The 18676-nt window shown below is 48.4% G+C and overlaps 1 protein-coding gene across 6 annotated transcripts in view; it reads left to right on the forward strand.

Moving 5' to 3' along the window:
* The window catches only part of SLC23A2 (solute carrier family 23 member 2), a 144752-nt gene that overhangs the window by 121346 nt on the left and 4730 nt on the right, over positions 1–18676 (forward strand). For all 6 annotated transcript variants that reach the window (XM_035005892.1, XM_035005896.1, XM_035005893.1 and 3 more), the window contains 7 exons: positions 2024–2144; positions 2646–2802; positions 6431–6578; positions 7730–7835; positions 13552–13681; positions 14341–14478; positions 16853–16948. In XM_035005892.1, the coding sequence (XP_034861783.1) occupies positions 2024–2144; positions 2646–2802; positions 6431–6578; positions 7730–7835; positions 13552–13681; positions 14341–14478; positions 16853–16948 (896 nt within the window). The remainder of the gene's footprint in view (positions 1–2023; positions 2145–2645; positions 2803–6430; positions 6579–7729; positions 7836–13551; positions 13682–14340; positions 14479–16852; positions 16949–18676) is intronic.

Here is an 18676-nt window from a genome sequence, read left to right on the forward strand (position 1 = left end):
TTAACCAACTGAGCCACCCAGGTGCCCCCATAACATTTTTTTTTAAGATTTTATTTATTTGTCAGAGAGCGAAAGAGAGAGCACAAGCAGGGGGAGCAGCAGGCAGAGAGAGAGGGAAAAGCAGACTCCCCGCTGAGCAAGGAGCCTGATGCGGGACTTGATCCCAGGACCCTGGGATCATCACCTGAGCCAAAGGCAGATGCTTAACAGACTGAGCCACCCAGGTGTCCCACCATAACATTTTTTTTTTTTTTAAGATTTTATTTGAGACAGAGAGAATGAGAAACAGAGAGCATGAGAGGGAGGAGGGTCAGAGGGAGAAGCAGACTCCCCGCCGAGCAGGGAGCCCGATGCAGGACTCGATCCCGGGACTCCAGGATCATGACCTGAGCCGAAGGCAGTCGCTCAACCAACTGAGCCACCCAGGCGCCCCATAACATTTTTTTATTAAACTTCACCACCCCGGGGGAATTGGAATAGCTTGGGTACCATGTATATTTCCAACCTCCAACTGGTACTAGCTCGATGACTTTTGTGTTTGGGCTGAGACTCCCATCACCAGGTGAGCAAAGCATTTGGTGGATAGGTGGGGAGAGGATGGAGTGGCATGGGCCAGTTCTCCAGCTGGCTATAGACAGCATGCCTCATTAGGAATGTGACAGTGAAGTTGCACTTGACCGGCTGTCAGTGGAGCTGATAATTCCATCTCCGCAATTAGAGCTGTGCCCAGGAACAATTAAGCTGAGCTTTGAGAACCCACTCTTGTGCCAGCTCTCCCTTAGGTTGTAAGTGAGAGTGCATCCCTGTGGGTGATGAAACACGTCATTGCAGACCTTCATTGTGTCAGCGATGGGAAGCCATCCCACACTGGCCACAGTTGGTAGCAGGTGGATGAGGATGTGTCGGGTCCTGCTGCAGGGGAGTCACCTCATGTCGCTGTCTCCTGTGATCCTCAGTGCAGCTGGGTCTGGAATGTGGGGCTCAAGGTAGAGAGCCTTCTGAGCCAGCCCCAGCATCCCTGCTCTTAGGATAGTGTGGCAAAGTAGTTCAGAGCCCAGGCTGTAGAGTTAGACCCCCTGGCCCTCCCGCCTGCCCTGCAAACCCTGGCTGCATGATCTTGGACTGCTGGCTTCGTCTGTCTGGGACGTGGGTGGTCATAGAAGCCACTGCTGCAGAAGGCTGGGATGATGGGCAGGATGGCCTTCACATAGTGTCTGACACACACAAACCTCCCAGGAATGTTGTTAATACTGAATTCTGTATGTAGCCTCCTTAAATGTTGAAGTTTTTTGCTTTTTGAAGCAATTTATGCTCTTGATACATAAATCACAAAATACAGAAAAGTCTCAAAACATATTGCCAGCTGTAGGCAATCCTTGTGAGCATTTTGGACCCTGTTCTCCTTACCTGTCTGCACGCGTGTGTGCGTGGACATGCCCGTGTGGCAAGTGCTTGTTTTGTAGTTAATTCATAGTTGTGATTATAGTGTACATTGTCTTGTATGGGTATCTTTTTCCCTTACGTGGTGTGAGCATCTCTCCTGAGTATGTGCATTCTTCAGGTTTTCTTACTCTGTTAAGGAAAATTTAGCCAAAGCATTTATATGGCAGTTTCATTTAGTATCAAGATATGCCTAGAACTAATATCTTTCCCAAAATGGCATTTCCAAAAGATAAGATTTCCCAAATAACAGTTTTGTGTTTTTTTTTTTTTAAAGATTTTATTTGTTTATTTGACAGAGAGACAGAGAGGGAACACAAGCAGGCGGAGTGGGAGAGGGAGAAGCAGGCCTCCCTCTAAGCAGGGAGCCCGATGTGGGGCTCAATCCCAGGACCCTGGGATCATGACCTGAGCTGAAGGCAGATGCTTAATGACTGAGCCACCCAGGCACCCCCCAAAAAACAGTTAATAGGACTAGGAGCTTTCTAGAGAAATGAATATATATGGTCAGTTTTGCTGTTGAAGCTTTGAGTATTATTTTAAAACACAGCCTTTAACCTAGTTTTTCTCTCTCTCTCATCAGGACAATTTTCCTAGTATTACTGTTTTCGCAGTATGCCAGAAATGTTAAATTTCCTCTTCCAATTTACAAATCCAAGAAAGGATGGACTGCATACAAGTTACAGCTTTTCAAAATGTTCCCTGTGAGTAGTCACTTCTGTTTTTTTCTGACAATATTGCCTTTGTTTATGTGAAAGGAAGTTTTAGGCAGGTCTTCCTGGGGGAACTAGGTTGGGATGTTAACATCAGGGTACTAATGACCACGAAATTGTCATGGGCTTAAGGTTTACCAGCGGCAGAAGGTTCTGATTCTGAAATCCTCTCAGGAGTGTGAAGAAGGGCACTGTTCTTGAGACAGAGGGAGATCTGTGTTCCCATGGTCTCTGCAAGTACATTGTCCATTATTCTTATTTTCTAGCCAGGCTGGGAGTTAAAATAGCTTTACCTGCATAAAACTGCTCTCTCTAAATGTGATTCCATCCAGGAGTAGGCTCTCAGCAGGCCTGTAATGTGTTTTTTTCCTGCAAAGTACCAACAATGGTGGAGGTCCTGTGGTATGATATTCAGGCCATAGGAAGATGTGTGTTTTGCCAGCATCCACCACCTTGGTTGACCTCATGGAGCTTTCCCTTTGACCACTTTAGATCATCCTGGCCATCCTTGTGTCCTGGCTGCTGTGCTTCATCTTCACAGTGACTGACGTCTTCCCTCCCGACAGCACAAAGTATGGCTTCTATGCTCGGACGGACGCCAGGCAGGGCGTGCTTCTGGTAGCCCCGTGGTTTAAGGTCCCGTACCCGTGTAAGTACCCTGGCGGCCAGAGGGAGAGGGGTCAGGAGCTCAAAAGAGCCCCCCTTAGAGGAGCTGGAAGGCAGCAGAAGGCTCTGCAGCTTGAAAAGCCTTCTTTGTCCTAGAATGTCCCTTGAAAGTCTTAACCATTCAGAGGATTTGAGAGCGGACAGGGGGAGGCCCTGTCCCCAGAGGACTGACACCAGTGCTCAGAGACTCGCCAACTTCCTTCCCAGATAAACTAGTTCTTTTGGTTCCACTGGGATGAAATTCTGGACAAGGGGTCTCTTGCCAGGGCTGAAGAAAGCAAGTATAGAGCTGCATGGTACCTAAGCCGCCCACACAGAGCACGCTTGAGTAGGAGAGGCCTGAAGATTAGCAAGCCGACTGCTCAAGCATGATGAGATTTGTGTAATCTTTTAATGGGTAGCTATAATCTTTGTTTTTTATTTGGTCACAGCTGTCAGAAGTAAAGGGATACTCACCAATAGGTGGAAGATGGCTCTTAAGTTATAATTTAAGTGTTGGGTAACTCTTGGCAAGGTGTGTGGGGTGGAAGGTGCAGTCCCAAGCTGAGGTTATCACTTGGATTCACACATAATACTTTCTAGGCCCCAGCCCCAAAAGTGACTTGTGTGAATCTGGTGGTTATTAATGCTTGGTTGTTCTGTTGTAAAGACTCTGTTCCCGGCACTTGGGCCTTTTAATTAGAACCGAAACCTGACCTTAGTCAAGTTCTGCTAATTTATTCCCCTGCTCAGTAGCCACATCTTGACATTTTATGATGATAAGGAGAAAAAGCAGGAAAAGCCAAGAATAGTAAGGTTGGTTTTAAGAAAACTGTTCTGAGCATGTTAAATGACAGTGATGTTGGCAGTTCCTTCTATCGTTGACAGGTTTAGACTTAAAAACGTTTATTCTTTTTAAAACAATAATCTCATCAGATCATATGATCTAACTATATATTTATGTACACCTGTCCCTTTTCCCAAAAAAGAATAAATGCATGGTTTATAAACAGACATATAATCCGAGATAAAATGAGATGAAACCTGTTGGTCAGGTAGTCAGGAGGGAGGTGTGGGAAGCCGGTAGGAAGAACACATGCTGGAAATCTAAATTATCACTGATTATAAAGAAATAGACAAAGGTATACCAGGCAGATGCTAACAAAAGTGGATGTGGCTTTGTTAACTTCTGGCTAAATAGAATAAATCCAAAATGAAAAGCATTTAAAGGGGGGCAAAGAAAACATTTCTTTTTGACTAATAAAAAGTATAGTTTGCTGAAGGATTTTTTTTAAAGATTTTGTTTATTTCTTAGAGTGAGAGCACAAGCAAGGAGGAGGGGCAGAGGGAGAGGGAGAAGCGGACTCCCCAATGAGCGGGGAGCCTGAAGCGGGGCTTGATCCCAGGACCCCCGGACCATGGCCTGGGCCAAAGGCAGATGCTTAATCAACTGAGCCACCCAGGGACCCCTTGTGAAAGATTTTTTAAAATATATCTGCAACCTGGGGCTCCTGGGTGGCTCAGTCGTTGGGCGTCTGCCTTCGGCTTGGGTCATGGTCCCAGGGTCCTGGGATCGAGCCCCCGCGTCAGGCTCCCTGCTCTGCGGGAGGCCTGCTTCTCCCTCTCCCACTCCCCCTGCTGTATTCTCTCTTTCGCTGTGTCTCTCTCTCTCAAATAAATAAAATCTTTAAAAAAAAAAAAAAAGGGAAGAGCACATGCTGGGAGGTCTTCTCTGTGGTGCAGGCCGGTCCCAAGATGAGCACAAATGAGGAACACAGGGTGGGCCCTTAGGGAAGAGCAGCTGTGCATGTGCTGAGACACCAAAGAGATGTCCCCGGGGTCCCCCCTACCCCCGGCCCGTGCATGAGGGGCCATGGCCAAGTGGACTGGGCACCTGGCCCCAGGATGGCAGCGCATGCTGTCGGGCTCCTCCTCACCATAGCCCTTCACTGCCTCAAGCTGCTCTGGGGCCACCGCTCCGGGGGCAGAAGGCCACCCCAGAGAGCAAGAGGGCACACCCTCTGACAGTTTGGCTTAATCTGGAGACAGGTTTCCAGATATCTACAGCAGAGGTCCTTAGTCTTTAGTGTGAGAAAAATTGGTTAAAATACAGTTTTGGGGCCCAAAATGTCAATAGTGCTGAGGTTGAGAAACTGTTTTAAAGTAACAACATAAATTAGGCATTTTAGTTAAAGGGGGTTAAATAACAGTTCAGACAGAAGGCTGGAAGCCAACAAGACATACGCACACATGTAGTTCACTCTTGAACAAGTGGTGGGGGGGAGGTTGGTGTACCCCACCCCCACCATCAAAAATCTGCATATAACTTTCTTCCCCAAAACTTAACTACTAAGAGTCTTACTAATAAAGTCAACAGCTAATTAACACATTTTGTATGTTACATGTTTTATATACTGTATCCTTAGGAAAAAAAATAAGCTAGAGAAAATAAAATGCTCCTAAGAAAATCATAAGAGAAAATATATTTATACTATTGTACTGCATTTACTGGAAAAAACCTGCAAGTAAGTGGATCAGTGCAGTTCAAACCTGTGTTGTTCAAGGGTCTACTATATATAGAAATGATCTGAAGGAAGAGGGATCAAAAATTTAGAAGAGTACAATTTAAAATGTTGAAATAGATGGAATAAAAATTTTAAAAAATCAAAGTTGAGGGCTACAGGCAAAAGGGAAAAAGAAAAAGCAGCGTAAAGAGACTAAGAAATAAAAGGCAATTTCTGAAGAAACAATAAATGGCAAAATAAGTATTCCCCCCCACAAATCAAGACACTAAAATGAAACCACAATGCTCTGTCAGTAACAAGGTAACCATATAAAAGATTGCTTAAAAAATACAAAATGTTGCTGGATAAAGGAATTATGGGCATGAGAAACATGTGCTCCAGACCCACCGGGAAATGCCATGTTGACCGAGCATGGCCCCGTCTGCTCCCAGGCGGGAGCAGCCCTGCCCTCGCGCACATCCCAGGCTTGTCTGCACACCTTACTTCCTGTCCTCTTCCTCTTCCCAAACCCGGGTCCCTCAGTGTGGCTTGTGTGGCAATCCAGATATTCAAGATAAAGTGACCTGGGGACTTCGCTTTGTTTCCTAAAGGAAACTATTCAATTTTCCATAACGTGATTTACTTTAAAAAAAAAAAAAAAGAATAGTGCTGATCTTACATTAGAGGGCTGTCTGTATCTGGTGCCATGCTTTCCTGCTGGGATTTAAACTTAGCTGGTGACTTTTCACTGCATTTTCATTTAATGCCACCACCTGGGCAAGATCACCATTGTTTTGTGCCATACTTTGCATAGCAGGGTTAAAAATCCTCTTCATAGAAATATCCATCCCAACAGGAATTCTTACCCCAGTAGGCTGTGTTAAATTGTAATTTAGTAGACACCAAGCGTGGCTTGGAAGCAGCCTCCTCTTCTAACCACTCTCTTTAATAAAGACAGAGAACAGACCAGTCCTGGTTCATCTGACTCAGGAACTGTCCGCAGGCATCTAGTGCACTGATGAGTGACACTTAAAAATAAACAAAGATTTTCCCTTCGCCTTGGAATCTGAGTGTGTCGTGTGGAGTCCTTTGCTGTCCTGATTGCTTTCACCTGTTTTCCTTCCGTAGTTCAGTGGGGCCTGCCCACCGTCTCCGCGGCAGGTGTCATCGGCATGCTCAGCGCGGTGGTCGCCAGTATTATTGAGTCCATTGGGGACTATTACGCCTGCGCAAGGCTCTCCTGTGCCCCGCCGCCCCCCATCCATGCGATCAACAGGTATGTTCCTCAGAAAATGGAGTTCTTCTTGGGCCCAGTGCCTCATCACTTGGCTCTTTGGTTAATGTTGGAGAAGAAAAGGAGTTTCAGCATGGAAGCAGCCAGGCATCAGGGCTTTTTATTGGTTGTCTGTCTTGGGACAAGTCACTGCCCCCATTTTGCTCTCATTTTCTTCATTGTAGCATGGAGGGCAGTTCCCGCCCTTCCTTCCGCCTCGACAGCCATGTAAGACACTCTGAGACCATGCCAGACCTTAAACTCACCACAACAGATGCGAGACACTGCCATCTTTCTTTGCTTGGTTTGGGGTCATGGATGGATGTCCCCTTTGATTTTTTCTTTCCGTTACTGTTCTTAGGGGTAAATGCTGTGTCCTCTATTCACAATTATAATTCACATGTAGAGAAACAAGAAGAGCAGGAATAGGTGAAGTCTGCAGAATCTAGAGACTTATGGGTGGTGGGATTTATCTTCTCAACACACCTGGTGTTCAGTTTCTGGACGCTGAGAGCGAATTGGACCCTGTGGAGGCCTCAGAGAAGAGCGCACTTCAGCTCCCCCCTCCCCTTGCCCAGCCAGCTGCTGCCCTTCTGGAAGGATTGCGTGTGATGAGATCCAGTGGTCTGGTGTCTTAGCATGTCTTGCTTCGGTTCTGTTATTAGTGTTCACACTCCTAGTTTTTACAGCTTTCTCTAATGGATGTTGCATATGATTGAGTTACTTACAAATCGATTGTTTTTAAAAAGTTCCAAAGTTGACAAAATTACAAAGCATTTCCTTCCTGATGAAACTATTAATAGTAAAGGAATCAGATCAGCCAGACAGCCCATATTTGTCTTAGATCCCAACAAATGGCTCTGTTTTCTGGCTAAAAGCCTTTAATTTGGAATGGTTTTTAAACACCTGTGTCTAATGTGTGGTTCCCAGAAGTGCTCCTCACAGTTGAATGAGCATGGGGGATCCTGTTAAAATGCAGGTTCTACTTCAGCAGGTCTGGGGTGGGGCCCGAGACCGCACTTCTAACCTTCCCAGGAGTGCGGAGGCTCCCCGGCCATGCACGCCGCCTTTGGGGTGCAGCCACTTAGAGCATATTTCACTCATTTCCCCCATTGAATGAATGTTTCTCTTTCCCCCATTCCTTTACATTTTAGGGGGATTTTCGTGGAGGGTCTCTCCTGTGTTCTCGATGGCATATTTGGTACTGGGAATGGCTCTACTTCATCCAGTCCCAACATTGGCGTTTTGGGAATTACTAAGGTACAGCTATTTTTCTAATTAAATGGTTGGGCTTCTAAGTGTTGATCCATTTCATCGATTGGTCTAACCACCATGAATTCTAAAAGGAAGGCTTCCAGTTCTGAGGTCACCCCCCCCCCCCAAATCTCCTTTTTCTCATTGATGGGTTTCTGGAATGCTGATGGAGGTCTCCTTCCCTTGGCTACCTGGGTAGCCAGGCACTCAATGCTGTCACTACTTCGTAGGCATTCTACAAATACTTATAAGCACCAACTCTGTGCCAGGCTACTGTTCTAGGCACTTGGGATTCCACAGTGAATAAAACAAAATTCCCGCTGTCAGCGTTTACATTCTAGACAGAGGAAGACAAACCATAGACAGTAAGCATAGTAAGTATAAGAAAAATACAGGGCAGGAGTGGGTATTAGGAGTGAGGGTTGGTAAGTGTGAAATAGGGTCAGGCTAAGCCTCACCGAGAAGATGACCTTGAGCAAGGAACTGAACAGGGCAGGTGGAGGGAGCCATGTAGGCCCCCTGGGGAAGGGCGTTCAGGCCGAGGACAGAGCCATCGTGAAGCCCTGTCATGAGAGCAGGACCGCAGGCTGCCCATCAGCAAGGAGGCCGGTGAGGCAGGAGCAGAGTTGGGGGGTTTTGGTAAGAGCAGGTGACATCCTCCAGGTAATGGAGGACCAGGTCACACAGGCCCCAGAAGCTGCCAGAGACAGAGAGGAAGGGCGTCCCCTGGGCTGTGGCTCCATCAGGGTTTTGGGGCTTTTTTGGTTTTTGGAGGGTTTTTTTAGAGAGCAAAAGGGGGCGCGTGCTTGTGCACACATATGGGCAAGTTGGGGGACGGGGCAGAGGGAAAGCGAGAATCTTAAGCCACCTCCGTGCCCAGTGCCGAGCCCAACGTGGGGCCTGATCCCACAACCCTGAGATCATGACCTGAGCTGAAATCAAGTCGGGCGCTTAACTGACTGAGCCACCCGGCGCCCCTCCATCAGGGTATTTTTTAAGGCTTACTTTGGCTGTTATGATGAGAGTGGACCTCGGGGTCAGGGGAGGAGGAGGAGACGGGACTAGTTCTAGATATGAGATGATCCCCCTCCTTACAGGAAAACATCTATCTTACAGTAAAGAATTAATTTGGTTTTCCAACCAAAGCAGCAGAGACCTTCTCTTTCAGATGAAACGGCACGGAGTTAGTGGATTTGACAGGCCACAGCGAGTCCCCCTGGTTGAGCAGGGTCTGGGTCTGGAGTCCCCACAGGCCTCCGCACCCTTCTCCAAACTGACCTGTGACCTGGGGCTGCCCCACCCCACAGCTTCTGTAAGGAACCTGCTCCTAGGCCTTTCACATTTATTACTGTACTCTAGATCCCAGTTGCCTTAGCCAGAGCGCACTGTCTGCACGGCTGGAACGTGCCTCCACCCTGGCTGCTGTACGCTGGGCAGCCAGACACGGTTAGAACCTGCTTGCTGGCTGAGATGGCCATGTGCGCCACAGGTTTCCCTCACCCGAGCCCTGTGTCCTGACTACCTAGGGGCGAGCTGCCGCCTTCTCGAGCTGTCTGACCTCTGTAAGATTAGAAATACCCCCGCTTCCCCACTCCCTGCAAGATTCTATAACCAGACGAAAAGAAACCAGAGACTGTTTGGTTCATCCTGACTGCGAGTCCAGGTGAGAAGGGAGCATGGTCCTGACACGTTCATTTCCCTGGAATTTGGCGGGGCCTTCGCAGAGCCCAGTGTCTGGTGTGCACACAGCCTTGTCGGGTGTGTCCTCCAGTGCCATTGCTGTGTCCTGGCACTCCCTCCCTACCCGAAGGAGGGAGAGGCCAATGCCGAGCCCACAGAGCTAAGGGCCATGCTTCTCTTTAGCCAGTTTGCTGCCTTGACCCTGTGGACAGACCTAGAACGAATCCAAAACACCATACTAGTAAAATTCTTGTAGATGGAGGGACTTAGGGCAACCCAGTTTAACAAGCCAGCTCCCATTCTGCACCCCTTTAAGGCTGATCATCACATCACGTAACGTAACCAGGGTCACTGTAGGGAGTAGGGGGTGTTGTTCATGGAGGTTCCATTCTGAAATGCCACTGAGGTGGTTTGGGGAATAGTTATCTTTATTGCAATTTGAACAGTGCCAGTTTATTCTGAAAAGGCATCCTGCCAGCACTTTCTAATGAGCTAATTGATCTTCCCTCTGAACCCCTTTGGATTATTATCTCCAGGCGAACGCGGCATGCATTCAGGGGCCTGGAATTGGTTTTCATTGCCCTGACTCACAAGGGGGATAATTGAGCCATCTACATAGCTGCCTTGGGGTGGGAAGTGGGGCTTGCAGCAGAAATTTCTTTTTGACCCAGCCATGCGGCCACTGGAGGGACTCTGTCCAGGACGAAGGAGGCACGAGTTGGAGGCTGTATTCTGCCCCTCATCCAGTGGAAGGACTCGGGACAAATCACTTGTCTGAGTAGAACTGTCAGCTCTGAAATCTGACAGTTCTAGACCTGGATCTGTGCCATCCAATTTGATAGTAGCTGCACGTGGCTCTTTTAAGTTAATTAAAATGAAAAATTAAGTTCCTTAATCACACTAGCCACATTTTAAGGGCTCAGTGGTCACATATATGGCTAGTGGCTGTCGATGGGCAGCACAGATACAGGACATTTCCATCCTTGTAAAAAGTTCTGTGGACAGCACTGGTCCGGGCCATTGGGTCAGACTTCCAGGGCTTATGGAAGGAAGGTAATCTCTGCTCTTCCCAAGGATCTGCCTCCATGTCCTGGCAGCTGTGATACTTGTTACCCTTTGTCCAGTTGTGACGTTCTCTGTACGTGGAGATTCTCAACTGTTTGATCAGGAGATGAGGCTGCCAGCGAGCCTGTTGTGTGCTTGGAAGTTGTCGGGTGGGATTCCTTGTGCAGGTCTTCTCTTCTGAGTGTGTTCCAGTGTCTGTCCCGCAGAAGGGGGTGGCATGATGGGGTGGGGAGGTGGCTGTATGGCATTCCAGCTCTGGTGCCATCACTTTGTCCCAGTGTGACTGTGGACAGATTACATCACCTCCCTGAGTCTCCATGCCCTTGTCTATATATAGACAGCTTGCCAGGCATTGGAATTAGTAAACTGATGTAATACATTTAGCAGAGTCGGGCATGTAGGTACACAGTAAGCAGTAGGTAGCGTCCCTGCTTCATATTTAGCCCTAAGTTTATTTCCAGGGACTGAATAAACCCCACCTGCCCTGACAATGCAGTCTCTTCAGAGGAAGGCCATTTCTCCTCTGCTGCATTCCACACTGTTGAAGACTTTGGAAAGTCAGAAATGAGGTGTCAGCGTTTTGATGGCCCTGGAGATAAAGTCAGAGTTCAAGAAGGAGGTCAGAACAGAGCTAGGGAAGAGATTCCAGGGAGTGGGCAGCAGGAGAGGAGAGGCAAAGGCTCCGTGTAAGCACTGGGGGACAGGGATTAGGCCTGTGTTTCTGATGTTGCAAATATATATAATAGGCACTCGATTGATAGTCACTGAGTTGCTTCTTGTTTGTTTTGAGCATCTAAGGCAGATCAGCCTTCCATGCATAATCTTCATATTTGATTTATTGTTTCAAGCGTCCCTGGGGCCAGCCTCCCCCTCCCCCTGGCACATCTGATCTGCTGGGAGGTGGGCTTTGCACAGCCTGGATGCTTTTCCTCCAGGGAGCTCTTACTCATCCCTCCAGACCATCTCTAGGGAGCCCTCTGCAGCTCTTTAGAGCTGCTCCTCCGTGCTGGGTGCCCACATGCCGTGACAATTGCAGCAGTACAGTGATTTGATCATAAGTTTGTGGCTTACTCATCTCTGTATTCCCCTCCCCCTCCTGTCTAATAAGTGCTAGTCATGTAGTAGGTTCCCAAAAATGTTTGCTGAAAATGGCAGGCTTCCTTATAATGTAATGCAGCCCAGTAGAAGTCATTTTTGCTTAATTCTTCAGTTTGCGTGCCCTTTTTCGCTGCTCCCCTGCACTTGATCATGTGTGGGCGGGGGGCGGGGTAGATCATAGCAGCAGAGCCTGGTCTCTAGGGTCAGCTGGGCCAGATTCGAGCCGGACAGCCATCCCTTCGTTGGCTCAGTAAGAGTCTTCTCTGATTCTTAACCGATTGGCGTTTGGGTCCCGTGAGACGCTGTTGGAAGGCCTAGCCCAGCACCAGGCAGCGGAAGCCCTGTGTGGTGGCGGGCACAGCCTGCATTCGCCTGCGCCGCTCCTCTGTGCAGCGGCCACCCACATGTGCCCCAGAGCACTTGAACTAGTGCCTGGTGCGGCTGACTGGGGGACTAGCGCTTATGTTTCATTTCCTTTTACTTAAATTTAAGTAGCTGTCTTCTCACCGGAATCACACTTGAAGCCGTATAGACACTCCCCGGGCGCTTCGGGAACCTCTTTTACTCAGCTTGTGTCCTCGGGGTACTTTCCTGGAAGAGGCAGCATACAGCAAGGGCCAACAGTGCAGGATCCTTGAGCCTAGTGCCCGCTCCACATCCCACTGCCTGGGGGACAGCAGGCTAGGTTCGAAGTTTCTAGAAGGCAGAGATCAGGTTGAACAGATAAAGATGAGACCACGTGGAAAATATTATAATGGTTCTGCAGAAGCCCAGTGTGGGAGAGCAGAGCCTTGACATCAAGGGAGACTTTTTTTTAAGAGGAGGTAGCATTTGGGTAGTGTTTCGAAGGATGTGTCTGGAACCAGCCAGAAGGGAGGATGTGAGAGTGTTCTGGGTAGACAGGCCTAGGGATGCCTGAGAAGGGGTTTTATTTCATGAGCACCAGAGGATTTAAGGGGGGCAGAAGGGCACCGACCTCCCAAATCACAGTGTTTGAAAGGTCACTCTGCCACAATGGAGAGGACAGGGAGGCAGAGGAAAGGCCAGAGTCAGCAAGCCCAGGTGGGAGGCTGTCATTATAGCCTCATGCTGGCCAGGCAGTGTTAACACCGTTTTACATCTTGTCTCATTTAACCCCTAAAGCAAAACCTCGTGGTTTATCTTTATAAAAGCAAGGATCCCGCCACCCAGGGAGGCCAAGTGACTTGTCCTGGTCACGTGGTTAGAGTGGAGTGGGGTACACACCAGGCAGGGGGCGCTGAGAATCCACACTCCTTGCCCTTTTGGCTGTGCCACCTCTCACGGGCAAGACACCCTGAGGAGAGGGGATTCCAGAAGTATCTGGGACTCTTGTCTGATTCAGGGTGTGGGGAAGATGGAGACGAAGGTGAATCAGCTTTGGGGTGGGTTAACTTGGTAAAGGGTGATTCCAAGAGCCCAGAAGAGAAAAGCAGGATGAAGTGGGGTTTTTGCATTTGACGTTAGAAGGTCATCCCAGCCACTGACTGTAAGGGCATTCGAAACCCGGGACAGAGCTGGAGCAGGGCCATGCCCAAAGTGACATCACCCAGGGCGCCAAGAAGCAGAGGCTGCGCCCTGGTGCTGCCTTCCTCCCAGGGAGGTGGGGGGGGGGGGGGAGGGACGGGGGGACAGGATGAGAAAGAGGAGAGGGAATCTCTTCACTCTGGGTGTCTTTATAGTAGTTGTGCCCTGAGATCAATCCTCATTATCTGACAAGACCTCTCAACTAAAAGTTTGAAGAATAATCTAGGGGTTGTCTCGGGCTTTTGTCACATTTGCCCCCGGGGTGGGGGGGCACTGGATGAGAATGGGTGCAGAACTGGCGCTGAGTGCCGTCTGGCTTCTGGTATGTCCCCAGGTCGGCAGTCGCCGGGTGATCCAGTATGGTGCGGCCCTCATGCTGGCGCTGGGCATGATCGGCAAGTTTAGTGCCCTCTTCGCCTCCCTCCCGGATCCGGTGCTCGGCGCCCTCTTCTGTACTCTCTTCGGTAAAATCCCATTTCCTTGGTAGCCTGACCTCTCTCCTCTTCACGTTTGCTAACGAATCCCTTCCATGAGATGGAAGGTAATAATACATTTCTGTTTAAAAATCCAAAGTGATACACCTTGAAAACATAAAAATCTTCATCCATCTCTGAGTTGAATTTATGTTAAAGGTAGAACCAAATGTAGCATACTTGTGCTAGAAAAAATAAGATGACCATAATCTTTAATTGGTTTATCTAATCGATTTAAATTCTCCCCTAGTGGCCATTTAAAACTGACCATTTTTACCACGGGATTTGACATGATTTATGTGCCATCCAGTTGTGGTCAGGGCCCAGATCTTCTGGTGGGTTTCCCAGTTTAATCAAAATGTTTGCAGAGAGGTTCTCAGGGGGCAACTGATGTCCTTAGTTTTCTGCTTGGTCTAAAGAAAGTGTCATGTGATGTTTGTGTCCCTGTGTCAGTCCAGATGGTGCTTAGGCCAAGAGTCATTTGGATCAGAGAGGCAGGTGGTCCCATTTCAACCCTGTCCTGTCACTGTTCTGTGTCCCAGCTGGTTTCTGGTGGGACAGAGAAGGGACGATGTGGGGAGGCTGTGCATGGCCCGTCACCCATCTGTAGGTGAGCTCAGTGCAAATTGCCGTCTGCTGTTTCTCTCCAGGAATGATCACAGCTGTTGGGCTCTCCAACCTGCAGTTCATCGACTTAAATTCTTCCCGGAACCTCTTTGTGCTTGGATTTTCAATCTTCTTTGGGCTCGTCCTTCCAAGTTACCTCAGACAGAACCCTCTCGTCACAGGTAAGGAAAACTGGCCTCAAATCTTGGGGGTAGTTGGAACCCCAGCCGCTGGTTCACAGACAGCCCATCCCCAGTCAGAGAGGGCTTTGGAACTTCAGGAGTTGTCTCCTCAGATATTCATCCATGTATTTCATTCAAGCCTTGCTCTGCCGCCGCTGATCTGGAAGCCCCCCCTCGGCATGAACTGGCGTGTGCATGTGACTCATGTCCACGTTAAGGTCTTTATTGACTGGGACTCTGTCTTTTGGGAGAATGCCTTTGTGTAAAACCTTTTGATTTGTCAGACTAATGCTTTATGAAAATGTATAATTTCTTAAAACTCTGCTTCATAGACTTTCAAATACATGTCTTTCTACTGGGATTATAACTACTTTGAATTCAAGATTAACCTTTTTTTTTAAAAGATTTTATTCATTTATTTAACTGACAGAGAGAGACAGTGAGAGAGGGAACACAAGCAGGGTGAGGGGCAGAGGGAGAAGCAGGCTTCCTGCAGAGCAGGGAGCCCGATGCGGGGCTCGATCCCAGGACCCTGAGATCATGACCTAAACCGAAGGCAGACGCTTAACTGACTGAGCCACCCAGGCGCCCCTAAATTAACTATTTTAAAGTGAACGGTTCAGTGCCATCTTAGTACATTTCCGATGTCATGTAACCACCATCTGTATTTAGTTTCCAAAACCATCTCCTCACCCCAAAATAAAATTCCACACCCATTAAGCAGTTAATCCCTATTATCCCCCCTTCTCCCAGCCCCTGGCAACCACCAGTTTGCTTTCTGTTTCTGTGGATTTACCTATTCTGGATATTTCACATATATGGAATAATACAATACGTGATGTCTGGCTTCTTTCACTTAGCATAATGTTTTTGAAATTTAGGTAAAAATATTCCTTTTCATGACTAATACTCCATTGTGTGTGTATATATACACACACACACCATAATCTATGGACACTGGGCTGTTCTCCCCTCTGACAGTTGTGAACAGCACAGCTGTGAACAATGGTGTACCAGTGCGGTCCGTCCTCACTCAGCTAGCCGTGTCCGGGAAAGTCACTGTGAGCATGGAGTTAGCAAATCCTGACCCACCCCTTCTAGGGCGACAGCAGCCAACAGCAGGGTAACCCCTCTAACACAGCACGGCACGGCCTCAGGGAGGCCTGCTCTTAGGAACAGTAGACAGCACTCGGGGGCCATCGTAAACAACAAAATCACCAACCCAAACCACAGAAATGGGGAGGAAGGGCTATCAAACAGACTGCTGCAAGCACACTTGAGATGAGGTATGAGAGCTGAGACAAGGAGCCAGAGCGTTACCTTGTTTAATCTCCGCTGGGATCACACATGTTGGGCGACCCAAAGTTTGTGCTGCTCTGTGAATGAGCGTGAAAGCCAGGAGTACTCATTTTGGGTTTATAGATAAATTTGAGGGTGTAGGTCAATTCACAAATACAGAATCTGCCAGTAGTGGGGATCAGCTGTATTTGAGTCGTTGCTCTCAGTTCTCTTGGGTATATACCTAGGAGTAGAATTGCTGGGGGATAGGGTAATTCTAGGTTGTAACGTTTTGAGGAACTGCCAAGCTCATTTCCACCAGTTATGCTCAGGGGTTTCTATTTCTCCACATTCTTGCCAACACTTGTTATTTTCCGTTGATGATCATATATTTTAAAGATTTTATTTTATTTTAGAGAGAGAGCGCTCGGGTGTGCACATATGTGAGTGGGCGTGGCGGGGGGGGGTGGGGTGGGGCGGGCTCCCCGCTGAGCTCAGAGCCTGACGCAGGTCGTGGTCTCACGACATGGAGATCATGACCTGAGCTGAAACCAACTGAGCCACCCAGGTGTGGGAGCTTCTGATAACAAGGAGATTCTTGCTGCTTTTTACGTTTTAATATATCACATTCATATGAGTTCATTTATATACATCCAATTGTTCCTAATTAAAAGCAGCTAAGCACAAATCAGTGACCCAGGATTCTGACACCCTTTATCTGATTGCAAATACCACAAATATTTTCATTGTCGTCTTACTCACTTTGTAATATTTTCAGCCTTACAACAGCCATCTTTTTATTAATTTTTTTCTTAATCTGCTAACACCACACCCCAGTGGCTTTCTAGTTCATTATAGGGTGAGTTTCACTGTTAGATTTATCTTCTGTGGACCACTTTTGGGGAATTTTCCTTATAGAGATAATCTTGATTATTGTTGAAATTATTTATAACAGTTTAAAATGTTACTGGCAAAAATTTGTCTGCTCCTGTACAACAGAAATTTGCACTTTCATGCATCACATTGGTGATTGGTGCCCACCCCAGTGCTTCTTCCTGACTGTGGCAGTGACCCTACCACTGTGTTCTGTTTCCAGGAATAACAGGAATCGATCAGGTGTTGAATGTTCTTCTCACAACTGCTATGTTTGTAGGAGGCTGCGTGGCTTTTATCTTGGATAACACCATCCCAGGTATGTGGTACATACCCAACATGCCTTTTCCACATGGGAAGTACTCGTTCTGCCAAATAAATATGGAAGCAGGCAGAGTGAATCAGTTCAAAGCCATCGCTGGTTAAAACGGTCTTCAAGTGGTGAAGACACTCCCAGCCTCCTTTTATGAGGTTTTTTTGCTGATAAACCTAGCGGGTTTTTTCCTCCCTGCTGAGTTAGGAGAAAGCAGGAAGTCCCTCACCCGTAGGCACTCTCCAGGCTGCCTGCCTCCTGTCAGCTGGCCTCAGTCCCTGCAGCGGCTTCTGTCAGCTTGCTCAGACGCTCCCCTGAGCTGCTGACAGCCCGTGGAGTTCCTCCCCTCCTTCCTGAGGCGAGCCCCCCACCAACTAAGACCAAAAGATGGTGAGTATGGCGGGCACAGGCTGTTGCCAGGATTGGTGACTGAGGGACGGATGGAGGCGGCTGTCTTCCCTGACGCCCAGGACCCTTGTTCCTCAGCATTCTATGCCCAGTGCTGGGCCCTGGACGAGGATGTGTTGTGGGCCCTGCCTCGCAGCCTTCCCAGCTTCCCAGAGGAGGCTGCTGGTGCTGTTGGAAAGTGCTGCTACGGACACGCTGGTAGATTGCCCTTCCATCAAGGAAGGGTGATGCTTATTCTTGAGCTTGAAGGTTTTGTTGAGGTATTTGCCCTGAAGACTGCACACCTCCAAAAAGTCTCAATGAAGAGGTTGCTGGGGAAACTAGGGATGAACACATCAGGCAGAAGGAATCACATGCACGAATCCGTGGCACATGTTAGATTCATGGATGTCATAACTAACACACGCTCTGAGCGAACTGAGAGGGAGGCACAGGAGTCAGACAGATGGAAACGAAAGCTTCGCTACAGAAACATTGATGGGAGGGCATGGTTTAGATGTAAGAAATAATGATGTTCCTTATATCGCACCAGGGACTCGAACCCCTCGTCTAGGCTTGGGCAGAGAAGTGTGTTGTCTGGTGTCCCATGTGCCAGTGCACCTCTCTGCACTGAGAAGATTTATGAAGTCAGCCCAGGGCTCAGGGGTTGCTGAGCCCTCTGGGCCCAGATCATTCTCCCTGACTCATCTGTCAGGGTATAGAGTGGCCCCAGTTGTTAACTCCAGTGGAAGTTCACCCTCACAAAAGGGACATGACAAGTGGGGAGCACAAGCGAGTGTATCCCTCTCCCTTTCTCCCTCCCCCATCTCTCTCTCTCTCTCTCTCTCTCACACACGCGCGCGCGCGCGTGCACGCGCACACACACGGAGCAAAGTAGGATAAAACTCGGTATGCCTAGATGGGGGGTGGTTTGTCCTGACCAATTGTTGAAGGCATTATAAATGGTACAATGAAGACTGGGTCCCTTTTTGTAGAGATCACATTTGCAATTTAGAAGTTCTTTTGTTGTTTACTGAGAACAGATTTGGGGAAGGAGATGGGGAGATGGAAGGGCAGCCAGCCAGTAAGGGGGGGACCGTTCTGATGACCCTGGAAAGCAGTAACGTGGCACAGGCCAGACTTCAACAGTGACAGTGGAGGAAATGGGTCACGTGGAAGGACAGGGAGGAGGCAGAGCCATCAGATGGCTTGACTGTGGAGCAAAGGGAACAAGGATGGGTTGGCGATTCTCAGATTTCTGGCTCAGGCACCTGGATGGCCGAGTGCTGTCAATTCCTCCACAAGGGCTCCTTGCTGTCCTCCCGGCAGGTTCCATATATGGGACGG

The sequence above is a fragment of the Mirounga leonina genome, unplaced genomic scaffold (genome assembly GCF_011800145.1).
Source record: "Mirounga leonina isolate KUSES-001 unplaced genomic scaffold, KU_Mleo_1.0 Mir_150, whole genome shotgun sequence".
In the NCBI taxonomy this organism is placed as follows: Eukaryota; Metazoa; Chordata; class Mammalia; order Carnivora; family Phocidae; genus Mirounga; species Mirounga leonina.